Source organism: Phocoena sinus, chromosome 3, assembly GCF_008692025.1.
Source record: "Phocoena sinus isolate mPhoSin1 chromosome 3, mPhoSin1.pri, whole genome shotgun sequence".
NCBI classification, from domain to species: domain Eukaryota; kingdom Metazoa; phylum Chordata; class Mammalia; order Artiodactyla; family Phocoenidae; genus Phocoena; species Phocoena sinus.
In genome coordinates, this window is record NC_045765.1 from 53,968,314 (window position 1) to 53,987,294 (window position 18,981).

General features: G+C 45.5%; 1 protein-coding gene across 15 annotated transcripts in view; it reads right to left on the reverse strand.

The window, feature by feature from the left end:
- Positions 1-18,981, reverse strand: part of LOC116751273 (protocadherin gamma-C4) — a 176,498-nt gene that overhangs the window by 89,141 nt on the left and 68,376 nt on the right. Inside the window, exon 1 of one of the 15 annotated variants that reach the window (XM_032626966.1) lies at positions 14,579-17,137. The exons of 10 other annotated variants lie outside the window; for them this stretch is intronic. In XM_032626966.1, the coding sequence (XP_032482857.1) occupies positions 14,579-17,002 (2,424 nt within the window). In that variant the 5' untranslated portion in view covers positions 17,003-17,137. Of the gene's footprint in view, positions 1-399; positions 3,201-5,304; positions 7,978-9,776; positions 12,518-14,578; positions 17,197-18,981 lie in introns of those variants that run through there. 4 more of the 15 variants (XM_032626973.1, XM_032626964.1, XM_032626963.1 and 1 more) reach the window with 4 other exon arrangements.

Consider the following 18,981-nt stretch of genomic DNA (forward strand, 5'->3'; position numbering starts at 1 on the left):
TCCAACAAAATCAACAGTTAGGATTATGACTATAATTCTTACCAATGTTTATTGAGTAAAATAAAGATAAAATGTTTGAGAAAATTTGGATGGCATTAGGGTTGTCATTTAAAATACCACAATATAAATATATAACTGTATTCCATATCCTTAATTAAAAGGTGTTCTATTTCATGAAAAACTGACCTGAGAGTGCTCTATATATTTTACCTTAAAATGCACGTGAGTGGTAGAGGGAATGCAGCATTGTAAACTTTAGTCTTAATAGTAATACCCATAGGTTTGAATTAGATTTTAGGAACTTCATCAAGAGAGGGAATCTAGAAACTCGAAATAACAGTGCTATATTAGAATATATTGGCATATTGGAATATAAAAAGCATTATTTTAAATACTTACCTGTTTAAAAGTGTTCTTATCTGCTTCAACACTAAGAGTTAAAACACTAGCCAATAGCACTGAAGAGCTATCTTTGCTGAGAATATCTTGTGTGGCAGGACAATGTTCAACAGATGTGAGAAAATTAAATTCTGGATTAGTTTGATTCCCAGGCACACATAAATTATCGGCATAGGGCAATGTTCCATCACTGTAGTTCGGAGGAATCTCAGGACCAGACTTGGAGCAGAGAACAGACCCAAAACAGCCCCCACCAGCGCTGGGTCTGGAAGAGCATCGAAGGCGCAGGGCAATGGCTAGAATCACCACGAGGAGGAAGAGCACCGAGATCAAGGCCAAGGCCACCACCAGGTAAAACTGCAGCTCAGCTTGGGGGTCAGTGGGCTCAGAGTGGTCACTGAGGTCCGGCAGCGCCTCTTGCAGGCTGTCCGCGAAAACCAGGAGCAGCGTGGCGGTGGCCGAGAGGGGCGGCTGTCCCCCATCGCGCACAGCAACCAGCAGGCGCTGGCGGGCCGCGTCCCTGTCGCCCAGGGCCCGCGCAGTGCGCACCTCGCCCGTGCGCAGCCCCACGCTGAAGAGTCCGGGCTCGCTGGCCTGCAGCACGTGGTAGGACAGCCAGGCGTTGTGTCCAGAGTCGGCGTCCACCGCCACCACCTTGGTGACCAGGTAGCCTGGCTGCGCGGCGCGCGGCACCATGTCGAAGAGCGCCGAGCCGTCGGGCCCCAGCGCCGGGTACAGCACCCTGGGCGCGTTGTCGTTGCGGTCGCCCACCAGCACGCGCAGGCTCACGTTGGCGCTGAGCGCGGGCGAGCCGTGGTCGCGGGCCTGCAGCGTCAGCTCGAAGGCGCGCAGCTGCTCGTGGTCGAAGGCGCGCTGCGCGAACACCACGCCGCTCTGTGCGCTCACGGACACGTAGGACGACAGCGCGCGCGGCTCCAGGTCGCTGGCCAGGATGGAATAGGAGACGTGGCCGTTGGGCCCCAGGTCGGGGTCGGAGGCGCTGACTTGCGCTATGGAGGTTCCAGGCAGGTTGTTCTCGGCCAAATGGACTACGTAGGAGGCCTGGTGGAAAACAGGAGCGTTGTCGTTGACGTCGGTGATGCGTAGGGTAATGGTAGCGCTGGAGGAGAGCGGGGGCTTGCCCCTGTCAGTGGCTGTGATAGTGACGTTGTATTCCGGAGTCTGTTCCCTGTCCAGGGCCCCATCTGTTACTAACTTGTAGTAATTATTAGAAGAAGAATGAATTTTAAATGGAATGTCTCTACTTAAATTACATGTGACTTCTCCATTTTCCTTGGAATCCTGGTCCCGTGTTTTGAAGAGACCTACAACCATTCCTGGCCGGGAATCCTCCAAAATCTGATCAGAGAGAGAAGTGATAATTATTTCTGGGCTGTTGTCATTTTCATCTAAAACTTCTATAATTACTTTACACTGTGTAGAGAGGGATCCTCGGTCCTTTGCTTCTACATCCATGGCATATCTTTTCACATCTTCATAATCCAGGGGTTGATGAGTTATAATGTTTCCTGTAGTTGAATCCAGAGAGAACACGTGCCGGGCTGTATCAGCCACACCAAGGAATGAGTAGGTGATCTCTGCATTGACGCCTTCATCTTGATCAGTAGCGCTCACCCTCAGCACGAAGGTACCTGGGGGCACATCTTCCCGAAGGCTGACCTTGTACACATCTTGGCTGAACACAGGGGCATTATCGTTGGCATCCACCACCAGGATTCGGATCTGAACGGTGCCGCTTCGCGGCGGATCCCCGCTGTCTAAGGCTGTCAGCACCAAGTGGTGAGCGCTCTGCGTTTCTCGGTCCAGGGTCTTCTTCAATACCAATTCTGGATATTTGCCACCCTCAGGATTGTCTTTCACCACTAACGAGAAATACTCATTAGGACTTAGTTGGTATTTGCTCAGTGAATTCATATTAATATCAGGATCTTTTGCAGACTCAAGAATTGTTCCCGTCCCTAGACTGACAGATTCACTGATTTCTATGTTTATTTCATCCTTATGGAATTGAGGAGCATGGTCATTAATATCCTCAACAACAACAATGATATGAAAAATATTTAAAGGATTTTCCACCACGGCCTCCAACTGCAATTCACATCTTCTTCTCTCTTTACATATCTGCTCACGGTCTATTCGGTCCTTCACAAGTAAGTCCCCACTCTCCGCGTCTACGTTGAAAAGCAGCTTCTCCGCACTAACTCGCAGCTTTCGAGCCGACACATCCAGGACACTGAGCCCCAGATCCTTAGCGAGATTCCCTACCACAGAGCCCTTGGCCAGCTCCTCGGGAATGGAGTAGCGGATCTGCTCGCAGAGCACGGGGTAGAACAAAGGCAGCAGGAAGGGAAACAGTACCTGCCGCCGGCCGGCCGGACGTCTCTGCGTGCAGCTCCCTCCCATTGCGCGCTCTAGTTCTCGCTGGGTCCCAGGGTTTATAGTTGGAGAAAGTGTACACTGGCGCACTGGTAACGCATTTGGCTCAGGACAGGCGGAGCCCCCAGGCTTGGGGCTGGAAATCCGTTTGTGCTGGGGAGAGTCTGCGCGGCCAGGAGCCCCAGCGTGTAAGCGGGTTTCCTTCTCTCTGTGTTGGTGGCTGCTCTGGAAATCCCTGGCTACAGACTGAGGAATCCCGGGCGTCTACTAGGCTTGCCCTGCACTGGCCGACAGCGGCGCCCAGAGGCTTCGTGTGGAACGGCAGCTTAGTTTTTCTCTGCTCTATTTAAGGAAGTCTTTTTCTTTAAACGCAGGATGACCGCCGCTAAAATACTTGAATCTTATTCCTCGGTGACTCCGTTTTCATCATGAAACATTTTTTTTCACGTGGTCAAAACTATTATATATTTTATATGTTAAAATTTTACATATATTTTGAATAGGTCGAAATATTTCTTTCAAAATCTAAAAGGCACAAAAGAATGTAGAGTGAAAAGTAGGTCTCCTATTCCATTGCCTACTGCTATCCAGTTCTTCCATCCAGAGGCAATCACTGTTGCTGCTTTTAAGACTAATTATCCACAAAAGAAAGTACTAAAGATAAGCAAAAACCTTTTTTTTTTTTAGTCTTCAATATAGGCTTATATTTGGCTAGAAAAGTATTAATCCATCCCCCCATATTTAGGAAACAGAATACAAACACTGTCATATTCATTACAATCATCTAAGGTGTCCTATATTGCTTTTAAATAATTATATTTAAAGACATTTGCTTACAATAGTTACCATGCCAAAAGAGTAGTTTTTTTTAACCTGTGTTTTTCAAAATAATAGAATTATTTGAAATAGATGCATACTAATTTTGACTCTCATGGTCAGAAATTTTAAATAACAGTTTCAATAATTTAAAAGTTAAAAAATAAAAGTTAATAACTATGACTCTAAAGATAATAACTATGCTCTCCTTCCACAGACATATCCTTGAACAAAAGTTGAATGACATGAAAAAAGTCACGGTTTCATAAATATTTTGAAACACATTAGGACATGATTTGACTTTACGCTACCATATTAGTTTAGAAGAATATTAGTAATAAATTATAAGAGATCAAACCAAATACATCACTAACTTCAGTTAACTAAATGGGCTCATCAGTAACTCCACTGACCATCTGTTTATAATTCTATGCACTTCTCTGCTTGTATTCCGATCTCATACAGAAATGACATCTCTTTCTTGACTTTAAGTTTATTTTGACTTTAAATTTCAGAGTTTGCAGAGTTTCAGGTGGACATTTCTTTCTCTATATAAAGAGTCACTGAAATGCTTTTGGCACACGTTTGCCCCTGTACTTGGGAACATGTACCACTCTATCTCCCCAAATTATATATATATATATATTTTTTTTTTCATCCCTAGAAACTGGAAAATTTAACAAAAAGTACAGAGAGAACGGAACCCCAAATTTGTTTCTACAGGCTCTCTGGAATCCCTATTGAGCAAGGAAAGTAAAATTCAAATGGTATGTCTTCTGGGACTTCCCTGGTGGTGCAGTGGTTAAGAATCTGCCTGCCAATGCAGAGAACACGGTTCGATCCCTGGTCCGGGAAGATCCCACATGCCACGGAGCAACTAAGCCCAGTGCACCACAACTACTGAGCCTGCGCTCTAGAGCCAGTGAGCCACACTACTGAAGCCCATGCGCCTAGAGCCTGTGCTCTGCAACAAGAGAAGCCATCGCAATGAGAAGCCCGCACACCACAACGAAGAGTAGCCCCCGCTCGCCACAACTAGAGAAAAGCCTGCGCAAAGCAACGAAGACCCAACTTAGCCAAAATAAATAAATAAATGGTATGTCTCCCACATGACAGTATGAAATTGGAATCACAGGCAAAATGGACGCTGCAGTGTTGCCAGGTATGATTACACTTGAAAAAATTTAAGCACACATTGTATTGTTATGAATTGTTAATAGAATATTATTGAAAATGGGTAGGATTTCCAGTGAGGCTAATGCACTTGTTTCTGACATTTACCTATTCTTACCAGACCTGCCTTCAAAGCAAGAGGTAAGGTTGTCTAAGGGGCTAGGATTTCAACATGTAGCCACCGGGAGAGCACACAAATTGACAAGACACTTCTGTATGAAAGTCCTCTCTTAGGAACTGTCAGTAACAAAACTATAAAATACAAGACTCCGTGAAGCTACTCATAACAGCCTATTACAATAAACCTTCATGGGATTAGGTGAATAGTTACCAGAAAGTAAAAACAAATCAGCCTTAATAACCATCAAGTTCTACTCTTCAATGTTTCAGCAAGAAGCAAATGTCATTGAAATGGAGGGAAAAGTGAAAAAATTAAGTTTCCACCAACATGCTGCAAACCTAAAAGTAAAACCAACCATAATTTTTAAAGGATAGAAAAGGAACAAAAATAGAACTCACTGGCACCAAAGGGGTATCTGCCATAGGAAACTTCGAATCATCTAACAAAGACTGAGGATCCTTTTTCTCACAGCTCTCCTGGCTGATGAGAGCGTCTGCATAACTGGGCTGCGGGAAGATCACGTGACTCTTCCGCGAGTCCGAGGTGAGCGAGACCTCGTGGGAATAAGTCTGCAGGAAAGTCCGCACCCCGTCCACGCCCACAAAGTGAGAGGCTGGTAAGCCTGCCAATCCGCCTCCAGAAGCCCGGAGCACACGCGACGTGTGCCAGAGCCTCAGCTTGAGCGCCAGCAGCACAATGACAAAGGCGAGGAAGACACAGGAAACCGCGGCCACCGCCACCACCAGATACAACGTGAGGCCTGAAGCATCGGAGGCGTGCGGGACGTCCAAGCTGCCCAGATCAGCCAGGACATCCGGGATGCTATCAGCCACAGCTACGGTGAGCGTGACGGTGGCAGAGAGAGGGGGCTGGCCATGGTCCTGGACCGCCACCACCAGGCTCTGCTTGAGCGCGTCTCTGTCCAGCAGGGCCCTCGCTGTGCGCACCTCGCCCGTGTGCAGCCCCACCGCGAAGAGACCTGGATCGCTGGCCTTGAGCAGGCGGTAGGACAGCCAGGCATTCTGACCTGAGTCTCTGTCCACAGCCACCACCTTGGTCACCAGGTAGCCAGGCTCTGCAGAGCGGGGTGCCAGCTCCACGCCAGTGGAACCATCGGTGGGGAGGGCGGGGTACAGAATCTCAGGTGTGTTGTCATTCTGGTCCAGCACGAATATGTTCAGTGACACGTTGCTGCTGAGCGGCGGGTCCCCGCTGTCAGTGGCTGTCACCTGCATCTGCAGGTCATGAAACTGCTCAAAGTCGAAGGATCGCAGTGCATACAGTACTCCTGTGTCAGAATTGATGGAGACGTAGGAGGATAGAGGTGCCCCTTGGATAGTGTCTTCAGCCAGGGAGTAAATAACGCGAGCATTTTCTTCACTGTCTGGGTCCAGTGCAGTCATTGAGAAGACAGAGGCACCTCTGGGGTTGTTCTCTGGGATATAGGTAAAGTAGGAGATGTGAGAGAAGGTGGGTGGGTTGTCATTGATATCTGCCACTTGCAGGGTGAAGTGAATTTCCGTGGATAGGGGTGGACTTCCTCCATCTGTGGCTCTTACTGTGATATTGTAAGAAGATACCTGTTCCCTGTCAAGGACTTTGTGTGTCACCAATCTATAATAACTGTCAATGGATTTTTCTAACTTAAATGGTAGATTCCCCAATATAGAACAGGTGACCTGCCCATTCTGCCCGGAGTCCAGATCATGCACGTTTAAAAGAGCTATAACAGTCCCCAGAGGTGAATCTTCCATCAGGGGACTAAACAGAGATGTGATCGTCACCTCTGGACTGTTGTCATTTACATCTTCTACTGTAATCAACACTTTAGAAGTTGCAAGATATGCCCCTCCATCTTCAGCTTGTATTTCTATTTCATAGAAACCTGTTTCTTCATAATCTAGATTTTCTGATAGTTTTATTTCCCCCGTATTTTTGTTTAGTTGGAATTTCAACAGTTGTGTGTCAGGTAATTTTCGGAATGAATATGTCACTTCTCCATTGGCACCTTCATCCCTGTCAGTGGCGGTGACTGTCAACAGCTGTGCGCCCACAGGCAAGTTCTCGGGAACACTCACTCGGTATTCGGACAAACTGAAGACCGGAGCATTGTCATTTGCATCGAAAACAGTCACACTGATGAGGACAGTGCCAGATCGGAGAGGGTCACCCCCGTCGACGGCAGTTAGGACCAGATGGTGCATTGCCTCTTCCTCGCGATCCAGGGCGTGCTCTAGCACAAGCTCTGGGTACTTAACGCCATTGACACGGCTTTGAACTGCTAGGGAGAAGTGCTTATTGGAGCTGAGTTGGTAGCTCTGTAGGGAGTTCACGCCCACATCCGGATCAACAGCTTCCGGGAGAGGAAAACGCGTTCCTGGAGCGACGTTTTCATTAATTTTTACGTCTAGATTTTCTGCTTGGAATTTTGGTGCATTATCGTTGATATCAGTTACTTCTATTTCTACTCCGAAAAGTTTCACCCTATCTTCCACAAGAATATTAAAACTCACCAGACACCGCGCGCTCTGAGCGCAGAGCTCCTCCCGGTCTATCCTGCCCGCGGTGACCAAGCTGCCGCTTCGCGGATTCAGAGCAAAGAGCTGCGTCCTACCTCTGGAGACGATGCGGACTCCGCGCTCCGTCAGCTCCCGGGGCTCCAGCTCCAGGTCTTTGGAGATGCTGCCCACAAAAGAGCCTTTCGCTAACTCCTCGGGAACGGAGTAGCGGATCTGCCGAGCTTCGGCCTGCCACGGCATACAGAGGAAAAGGCAGAGCTGGACCAGCGCGCTGCGGTCGGAGCTATTCCTTTGAGCGGCCATTGTTGTCTGGTGACGGAATTCTCGCTAAGTCCTCACTGGGCACGCTGTGTGTTTTGGCTGGGTCCTTTTTCTTTCTCTGGCAGCAGGGAGTCTCTGCAGCCTGCGCACCTTAAATTCTGGAGTGAGTTTCGCTGCATCCCTGGAGCCTGTTTGCAGGAACTGTGGAGCTTTGTGTAGTTGGGAGTCCTGAGAATCCGGATTGAGCGCTGGCTGCGGTTCTCTCCTAATGGGTGAACAGCGGCGCTCAGAGTCCTCAGAAGTTACTGCACCCACTGTGTATGCAATAGAAAACAAACGCTACTCTATTTTTTGTTGTATATTTTATTTTATTTTACATTACTTCTTTGGTTCCTCAACTGACATGCTTAAATCAACTACTATTTGTAGTTTTCTTACTCGGTGGAATAAAAGTACCTCAAAGTATTAAATGATAATAGTTGATTGAATATATATTGGCAACACTAATTTTTCCAATAGAAATATATCCATTTTAAAAGGTAAGTAATGCTTACTTTCTTTCCTATGAGCTTCTAGCTATATTCAGAAAATTCTTACAATTTTATTTGAAATTCTGATTTAAATGGTCCAGCTGTGTTTAGTAGACACTTATACAGAGACTATGAGATATACCCCTTAAAATTTCACTTAGAATTTTAAAATTTTAGATTGATCAATCAACTAATTAATTATGTTTAGCATTAAGATTGTGTAAAAAGTTTTCAAGTTTTTCTAAAATAGTTTTACTGAGCCTCAATGAATTTTTTTAAAAATATTTTTTTTTATTACAGGCAAATATTATTAGAAGTTAACTTGACCTATTTAAATGAGTTGAGCTGGTAATCACAAACTAAAAGGAACATGTCTGTATTGCAGTGGGAAGAGAAATACAAGTGCTACAATTTTAAAAAACAGAGTTAGAAATAGTGATGTAGGTTTGTGAAAAATACGTATTTATGTCAAATGACCTGTTTTCACCAGGGCGTTGATGCCTATATAAATAATCTCTTCTTTGCATTTTGTATGGAAGCCCAAAATAAAGTGGCGTACACATCTTCAGTTGTACATCCCCACCAACCCAGTAATAGTTCTTTCCTCAAAGATGAGGAGTTTGGAGGTTGACTTCTTTCATGCAGAGAGAACAGGTTGTTCAGAAACGTTTATGTCCCTATGCCCCCAAGTATAGAACTCTTCAAAGATTTTACCTTTTGTCTTCAAAGATTGTATATCAGACAGTCAGAGACAGAGATTGAGCACAGAACACAATAGCATTTCATTGGCTTTCTTGAAAATTCCTTATCTTGCAATGTAGAGAAAAAAGGGTTGGGAAAGAGTACAATTTGAGCACCAAGAAAAGTAAAAGGAAAGCCAGAAGGACCAAAACTTGAAGAGAAAAATTCCTCTAGGGTAGTTAGTATTAAGATTTTGGGCCCATAGGAAACCTGGCAATGGAATCAAAGTGTTGACTCCTCTACCAAGAAAAATGCATACATCTGTAACTTTACATGCAATTTCAGGAATTCATGGAGCCGCTCACCATGCCCCCTCAAGTGCTTACAGTTTTAAAAATTGTTAAAATAAATGAAGATACCCAAATGCACATACAAGATCATTTGCACTACATGTTTCTTTGAAATGAGCACCTGCTGGGATATTTAATGAGTAGCTAATATTATTAAACTTTAAAAAAGACATAAGTAGGGTATGGAAATTTCAACTTAAATCTCAGCAGATTTGAATAGGTTATTATTTATTCATTTAAATTTATTTATTTATTTATTTGGTAAGAAGCCAAGACCACAGCCTCTGTTTTGCTAATCTAAGCTTGACAAGATATCTCCAATTTGGTGACATTCTTTCTGAATTATAGAGCAATTTATGAACCACAAAAGTCTTGAAAATGTACTCAGCAAAAACTGAACATTGAGAAGACAAGACAGTGATTAGTTATGTATTTTCTAAATATGACTCTAGATGTAAGAGTGAAAGAGTATGCCCCAAATATGAAAAAACTAGTAGAATGTTACAGAAGAAAAAAAAATGAAACTCACCGGTGTTAGGGTCTCAGGATGTGAAGTCAAATCATTCCCACTCTGAAGTGGAATTAAGGCCCCAGGAGAATCACCACAAACTATGTCTTGAGTGGAATGCAAAGGATCACTACATCTTAGGAAATTAAACTCTGTCTTTCCAGTATGGGCAACGCACAGATTGTAGGAATAAGGTAAAGTTCCTTCACTGTAGTTGGGGGGAACCACGGGGCCAGACTTGACACAGACACCAGGCTGAAAGCAGCCCCAGGCAGCGGGGCTGGAGGAGCGTCGAAGGTGTAGGGCGACCGCCAGAATCACTGCCAGGAGGAAGAGCACCGAGATCAAGGCCAAGGCCACCACCAGGTAAAACTGCAGCTCAGCTTGGGGGTCAGTGGGCTCAGAGTGGTCACTGAGGTCCGGCAGCGCCTCCTGCAGGCTGTCCGCGAAAACCAGGAGCAGCGTGGCGGTGGCCGAGAGGGGCGGCTGTCCCCCGTCGCGCACAACAACCAGCAGGCGCTGGCGGGCCGCGTCCCTGTCGCCCAGGGCCCGCGCAGTGCGCACCTCGCCCGTGCGCAGCCCCACGCTGAAGAGTCCGGGCTCGCTGGCCTGCAGCACGTGGTAGGACAGCCAGGCGTTGTGTCCAGAGTCGGCGTCCACCGCCACCACCTTGGTGACCAGGTAGCCGGGCTGCGCGGCGCGCGGCACCATGTCGAAGAGCGCCGAGCCGTCGGGCCCCGGCGCCGGGTACAGCACCCTGGGCGCGTTGTCGTTGCGGTCGCCCACCAGCACGCGCAGGCTCACGTTCGCGCTGAGCGCGGGCGAGCCGTGGTCGCGGGCCTGCAGCGTCAGCTCGAAGGCGCGCAGCTGCTCGTGGTCGAAGGCGCGCTGCGCGAACACCACGCCGCTCTGTGCGCTCACGGACACGTAGGACGACAGCGCGCGCGGCTCCAGGTCGCTGGCCAGGATGGAGTAGGAGATGTGGCCGTTGGGCCCCAGGTCTGGATCTGAAGCGCTAACTTGGGCGATGGAGGTGCCGGGTGGGTTGTTTTCTGCTACGTGGACCACGTAGAAGGCTTGGTGGAAAACCGGAGCGTTGTCGTTGATGTCCGTGATGTGCAGAGTGATGGTAGTGCTGCTGGAGAGGGGGGGCTTTCCCCTGTCAGTGGCTGTGATGGTGACGCTGTATTCCAGAGTCTGCTCTCGGTCTAGGGCCCCATCTGTCACCAGCTTGTAGTAATTATTAGAAGAAGAATAAATCTTGAAAGGAACATCTCTTCCTATATGACAGGTGACTTCTCCATTTCCTCCGGAATCCCGGTCCCGTGTTTTGAAGAGGGCAACAACCATTCCTGGAAGAGAACCCTCCAAAATCTCATCAGAGAGAGAAGTGATGATTATTTCTGGACTGTTGTCGTTTTCATCTAGGATATCTATGATTACTTTACATTGGGTAGAGAGACCACCTCCGTCCTTTGCTTCCACTTCCATGGTGTATCTTTCTATATCCTCAAAATCCAGTGACTGGTTATTCTTAATCATGCCTGTTTTCTCATCCAGTGAGAACATGTGCCTTGTACTCTGAGCAGTGCTCCTGAAGTAGTAGTGTATTTCAGCATGGGCCCCCTCATCCTGGTCAGTGGCTGTCACCAGCAACACGGAGGACCCAGGGGGTAGATTTTCACTAATGCTGATTCTATATTCGTCTTTGCTGAACACCGGGGGATTATCATTGGTGTCCTTGACAGAGATTTCTATCTGAGCGGTGGCACTTCGTGGCGGGCCCCCTCCATCCAAGGCAGTCAATATCAAGCTATGGGACCGCTGCTTTTCCCGGTCTAGGGGTTTCTCCAAAGATAACTCTGGGTACTTGCTACCATCGGAATTAACTCGAACCATTAATGAGAAATAAGGGTTAGGACTTATCTGATAATCTTTAACTGAGTTCGTGTTTATATCAGGGTCAGTGGCAGGGTCAAGGGATATTCGTGTACCTGAAGATACAGATTCAAAAATTTCTAAATGTATTTCCTTTTTATCGAATTGAGGAGCATGGTCATTAATATCCTCAACAACAACAATGATATGAAAAATATTTAAAGGATTTTCCACCACGGCCTCCAACTGCAATTCACATCTTCTTCTCTCTTTACATATCTGCTCACGGTCTATTCGGTCCTTCACAAGTAAGTCCCCACTCTCCGCGTCTACGTTGAAAAGCAGCTTCTCCGCACTAACTCGCAGCTTTCGAGCCGACACATCCAGGACACTGAGCCCTAGATCCTTGGCGAGATTCCCTACCACAGAGCCCTTGGCCAGCTCCTCGGGAATGGAGTAGCGGATCTGCTCGCAGAGCGCGGGGTAGAACAAAGGCAGCAGGAAGGGAAACAGTACCTGCCGCCGGCCGGCCGGACGTCTCTGCGTACAGCTTCCTCCCATTGCGCGCTCTAGTTCTCGCTGGGTCCCAGTCTTTCCGGAAAGCCAAAGAAAATGCAATCCACGGCGTCACTGGAAGAGCTTTCGGCCCAGGACAGGCGGAGCTGGGAATCCGTTTGTGCTGGGCAGAGCCTGCCCGGCCAGGAGCCTGAGTGCGTGAGCAGGTTTCCCTCTCTCTGTGTTGGTGGCTGCGCAGGAAATCCCAGACTGGAGGCTGAGGAATCCCGAGCGTCAGCGCTTGCCCTGCACTGGCCGACAGCGGCGCCCTGAGGCCTCATGTGAAACCGCAGTCTGACATTTTCGTCTTGAATACAATTTCTCTCCAGAATGTGTATGCATATACACACGCATATACATATACATATATATATAGTTATGTAATTATATATATGCATAGTTATGTAATTGCCCCAAACTCCAGTTTTAACAGCATATACGGCAGATGCCTGCATACTTAGTTTTTCAAGAAATTTATTGTGTAAAATTTCAAACTTATACAAAAGTAGGGAGATTATTGAACCTTCATATACCCATCACCCAACTACAACTATGATCAACACAAGGTCATCTTTGTTTACTCTTTATTTCATTCCCTTATTATACTGAAGCAAATCCAAGATATTTTAATAACTCTTCTTTAAAGACAAGACACGAAGATGAGGAAGAATTTTATCCTTAAGCCTATTATATTATATAATCTGTTACGGTTGCAAAAGTCCTGCCTCATTTAAGAAAACTGGAACAGCATTTTCCAGTCTGCCCAGTCATTGATCCAAAGAGCCTTGTGTTCTGTTTTTAAAGGCAAGTGACATTTTTATGGCAGAGACTAGTAGTTACCTACCATGACATACAAGCCTTCGTCAAGATCTGTTATTCATTTTTCCAAATTAACCATATTTTAATATTTATGTATACTAAGTACTAAAGGTTCCTCCCCAAGACAGAAACTTTAAGTGACAGTTTTCCTACTGCATGGTTAAAAATATGACCCTGAAGGATGCTTTACTTTTTTCCTACTAGCTTAGGAATAAAGAGTATTTGAAATAATTATAACGTCTGTATGTCATAATGGATTTCCAGACATGTTAGCCCTCATATTCAGCATGTTCAGAATAGAACTTTGAGTCAATTTCAAAGCTTATTTTCAAAGTCTCCTACAATGCCATTTATTACTTGAAATAACATTGTGTTAAAATCACATTACAGGGCTTCCCTGGTGGCGCAGTGGTTGAGAGTCCACCTGCCGATGCAGGGGACACGGGTTCGTGCCCAGGGCCGGGAAGATCCTACATGCCGCGGAGCCGCTGGGCCCGTGAGCCATGGCCGCTGAGCCTGCGCGTCCAGAGCCTGTGCTCCGCAACGGGAGAGGCCACAACAGTGAGAGCCCCGCGTACCGCAAAAAAAAAAAAAAAATCACATTACATAATACATTATTCTTTTTCTTATGTCTAAAAGCCAGTAAAATATTCTTAGAATCTCCATAGCAGTTCCTGAGAATATTTTCCTAAACCATCTCCCATAACCAGATTTATTTCTAGCCTCAAAAGTTGGAGAATTGAGCCATAAAAAACAGTTGAAGAATAATTTTTATTTCCTGTGTTTTGTCTTCTCACAGGGTCCAGTCTAAGAAACCCCTCTTCAGCAAGCATAAACTATAGGAGGTTTCAAATTATTAATAATCTGATATTATAGTGTTAGGAAATCAACAGCTCTGAGGATGAGAATAAATGATGTTAAAATTTTTCACTATTAAAAGAATAAAGCATCCTTTTCTAGGATTTGGAAATGGATGATATTTGAAGTTTGAATTATCCTCCGAAATGATCTCTAAATGCAAACAACCTCTACAAACATGTGAACGGAAACATGTCACCTCTAAGGGGTGTTGTCCTGTCACAGAAACAGTAAAGAAGTACTGAGTCTGGGCTTTCAGTTGTTTTTATAAGAAGAATGCATTTCTTATTAATTTACCCTTACAAAAATAGCATCGGCTGCAGAAATGTTTTTAGAGTAAGAATTTCACAATCGGGCCATTGGAGATAACAATAGTAACAAATTTCAGGAATGGAAACCAGTCCTAAGAATTAGTAGTGAACCGTGGTAACCACTGAAGCAACCTCACCCAAAGAGCCATGCCCAATGCCTGATAATGAGAGCAGTCCCAAGAGGAAGGTTTCCACTGACCTTAGGTTAATCATTATGAGAAAGCAAAAATTATAACAACGATGTAACCAATAAATGCCTCCTATATATGTTAGAGCAAAAATTAGGCCCAGTGAAAATTTAAACGTATGGTGAGAAATATGTTAATATCAACTTATCCTAAAGTGCAAACGCTTAAATAGAAAACCAATTTTTTTTTAAAGTAAAGGAAAAATTGAACTCACTGGAACCAAAGGGGTGTCTTCTATAGGAAACCTGGAATCATCTGAAGTGCACAAAGGCTCGCTTTTCTCACAGCTCTCCTGGCTGATGAGTGTGTCCGCGTAGTTGGGCTGCGGGAAGATCACGTGACTCCTCCTCGAGTCCGCTGTGAGCGAGACCTCGTGGGAATAGGTCTGCAGGAAAGCTCGCACCCCGTCTACGCCCACAAAGTGAGACGTAGGCACACCCGCTAACCCGCCTCCTGAAGCCTGGAGCAGATGCGACGTGTGCCAGCGCCTCAGCCTGAGCGCCAGCAGCACAATGACAAAGGCGAGGAAGACACAGGAGACCGCGGCCACCGCCACCACCAGGTAGAGAGTGAGGCCTGAGTCATCAGGGCTGGCGGGAGACTCAAGGCTGCCTAGTTCAGCGAGGACGTCGGGGATGCTGTCAGCCACGGCCACGGTGAGCGAAACGGTGGCAGAGAGAGGGGGCTGGCCATGGTCCTGGACCGCCACCACCAGGCTCTGCTTGAGTGCGTCTCTGTCCAGCAGGGCCCTCGCTGTGCGCACCTCGCCCGTGTGCAGCCCCACCGTGAAGAGACCTGGATCGCTGGCCTTGAGCAGGCGGTAGGACAGCCAGGCATTCTGACCTGAGTCTCTGTCCACAGCCACCACCTTGGTCACCAGGTAGCCTGGCTCTGCAGAGCGGGGTGCCAGCTCCACACCCGTGGAGCCATCGGTGGGAAGCATGGGGTAGAGGATTTCTGGCATATTGTCGTTCTGGTCCAGCACAAACAAGCTCAGTGACACGTTGCTGCTGAGAGGTGGGTCCCCGCTGTCGCTTGCCCTCACCTGCATTTGAAGATCGCGAAATTGCTCGTAGTCGAAGGAGCGCAGTGCGTATAGCACACCAGTGTTGGAGTTGATGGAGACATAGGAGGAGAGAGGTGTCCCTTGGATGGTGTCTTCGGCTAAGGAGTAAACAACCCGAGCGTTCTCATTGCTGTCGGGGTCGTGGGCTGTCACCGAGAAGATGGAGGTGCCCCTAAGGTTGTTCTCAGGGAGATAGACTGAATAGGAGGTTTGAGAAAAGGAGGGTGGATTGTCGTTGACGTCGACCACGTGTAGGGGGATGTGAATTTCCATGGACAGGGATGGTGTTCCTCTGTCTGTTGCGGTCACTGTGATGTTATATTCAGAGGTTTTTTCTCGGTCAAGATTTCGGACTGTCAACAATCTATAATAATCTTCTACTGACTTTTCTAATTGAAAAGGTAGAGTCTCCTTGATGGAGCAAACAACTTGGCCATTCTTCCCAGAGTCTCGGTCATGTGCATTGAAAAGAACGATTACTGTTCCTTGGGGAGCATCTTCCCTCACTGGACTAAATAAAGATGTAATGGTCACTTCGGGTCTATTGTCATTGACATCTTCCACTGAAATGAGCACTTTGGTCCGATCCTTCAATGCCCCACCATCTTCAGCCTGTATTTCCATGTCATAAAATGCACATTCTTCATAATCTAAACTCTTTGCTGTTGATATTTCGCCAGTATTTTCATTAAGCTGGAATAACCGAGATTGTTTTTCACTAATTTTCCAGAATTTATAAGCCACTTCTCCGTTGGTTCCCTCATCCGGGTCGCTAGCGCTTACAGTAAGCAGCCGGGTGCCCGGGGGCACGTTCTCTGGGACTTTCACTCGGTAAATCGGTTGAGCAAAAACCGGGGCATTGTCGTTTGTATCCAACACTGTCACTCGGATGTGCACTGTGCTGGAGCGACGCGGTTCGCCTCCATCGGAGGCGACGAGGACCAGACGGTGAGCAGCCTCCTCCTCGCGGTCCAGGGCGTGCTCCAGCACCAGTTCTGGGCTTATAGTTCCGTCGTCTCCAGTTTGCACGTCCAGGGAGAAGTGGTGATTGGAGCTGAGCTGATAGCTCTGCAGGGAATTCAAGCCCACATCGGGGTCAACAGCCCCTGGGAGTGGATAACGTGTTCCGGGCAAAGCAATTTCGTTAATTTTTACTTCTAGATTTTCGACCTGGAATTTCGGATTATTATCGTTGATATCAGTTACTTCTATTTCTATTCCGTGAAGCTGCACCCTGTCTTCAACCAGGACTTTAAAGTTCACCAGACACCGCGCGCTCTGAGCGCAGAGCTCCTCCCGGTCTATCCTGCCCGCGGTGACCAAGCTGCCGCTTCGCGGGTTCAGAGCAAAGAGCTGCGTCCTACCTCTGGAGACGATGCGGACTCCCCGCTCCGCCAGCTCGCGGAGCTCCAGCCCCAGGTCCTTGGAGATATTCCCCACGATATAGCCTTCTTCTGTCTCTTCAGGTACCGAGTAGCGGATCTGGCTAGCCCGGATCTCCCACAGCCTCCCCAGGAAAAGGCACAACAGGACCAGTCTTCTGTGGTGCAGGCGATTCGTTGGAGCGGCCATTGTTGCTTCACTAAAGATTTTTTTCAGAATAATTTCTGTGAACGCTGCTTCCTTAGGTTCTGTTTTCCTCCTGCAGATTATGGTGATCTTTTCCCTCAGGAGAAACCCGTAGTGCCTCAGGCTAAGAGGCTGAGTTATGTTGCAGCCCCGGAGTCGGTTTGTGGGATCCGAGCGGCTTTGTGTAGTTGCAGATCCTAATAACCAGACGGAGCGCTGACTGAGCTTTTCTTAGAGTTGGTGAACAGCGGCGCTCAGAGTCCTAAGCCGTTACTACACCCACCCACTCAAGTACTGAGATATGCAGTACTTCTGTTATAGATGACTGAAAAAGAAAACACTACTCTCTAACGATAATGATTTTAGATTTCTCTAATTGTGTAGTGCATTCATATTTCAAATTCAATTACCATTTGTGGATATTTTAGTTGGAAATGAAGTGGAATGAAATTCTATTAAATGTCACTTTGGTATCAAACAAACTTAACTCTTATTTTTGCTAGAATTTTGTTCTCTCTCTCTAGCTATGTAAATTATTCAAATTTCCTTTTTTATAATGTTTCAAATACTTTCTATAGGTCATTATTTATTTTCTGAAGTAATTAGAATGTGCAATCCTCTTTGGAAATACATTCATATTTTTCTTAATTTTATATGTATGCTTATATATGTATAGTACATAATCATATTGAATGAATATATGGATCATTCACCTTGAAGCTATTTTATAAGCCTAATTCATTTTCATAGTGAAATTCCTGGAGTAAGGTCTCCTTAAGATTTTCTTCACAAAAATTTAATTAGGCAATGGTACTAAATTTTATCACCTAATATTGCTAAACTTTAAATGGACTGGGTTTTTAAATTTTACATAGTTATGATTGTTAAACTTTTATGCTATCACAATCTTTTTAATATTTAGTTTTCTGTGTGAATTCATAGTGCATGCACAGCCTATGGCATCTGGAAGATTCAGATGAACATACATTGAAAAGTAAGTTTCCATTTCAATTCTTCCATCAAGAAATTATGCAATTTTAATTTAATTATAAGCCTCATATTATAAGGGTCATCTAAACTTATGTAATAATTTGGGGAAAAGAACACAAGATGTAGAATGAATTATTACCACACAAAGTAAGTACCACAATAAGAAATTTCTTTCAGCAATTTGTAGAGAAACTATTTACTGAAGCAGTTCCTAGCAAAAAGACTGATACTTATGTAACGGCATCTTTGTATGTGCTTGAAATTAGTAGGTTTTGCCTTTAAAATGGAAAATTCAGAATTCTCCTTCCCTCCTATAGTTAGAAGAAGGATGAGAAAACCTCCAGTCACTAATGTTTAGGGCTCCAAGTAATAAAACAAATCCAGTGACCTTCCCCCCTTTCTTCTTCAAAAAATATAGGTTGGGAATGACAGCACGTTATGGAGGCAACAACATTTCCTTTTCTTTTACCGAGTATCTCCTGTTAACTATAAAGAAGAAGAGAATTTTGTATTCAAGAAAACTTGAAGGAACTTAGATAATGACTTCGACTTTCTGATGAATTCACTGAGTCGTTCTCTACACACACACACACACACATCACACAGTATTTTTTCTTGAAATTTTAAGGACTTCAAAGACTCATAAATAGGTAGACTTAAGGAACTAGACATGAGGAATAAATATAAGAAAGGGATGGAAACTGTACCAGTGAAATCAGTGAAAGAAGACACCCAGTAGTACTCTTTTTGCTTTAAAGAATGAATTGATCGCCTACCTTAAATTTGATGTTTACTTATATATAATAAACATTAAAATATGTTAAATAAAGAATGAGAAAAATCAATGGGCAAATTTCATTAGCTTAGAAAAAAGATAAGAAATCGGCAAAAAGACTTTTGCGGTGAAGCAAAGAGCATACTCTCTCTTCTTTGTAACTCCGAACTGAGTAACATGACTCTATTTTATGTCACACTATTTTTATGTCACCATT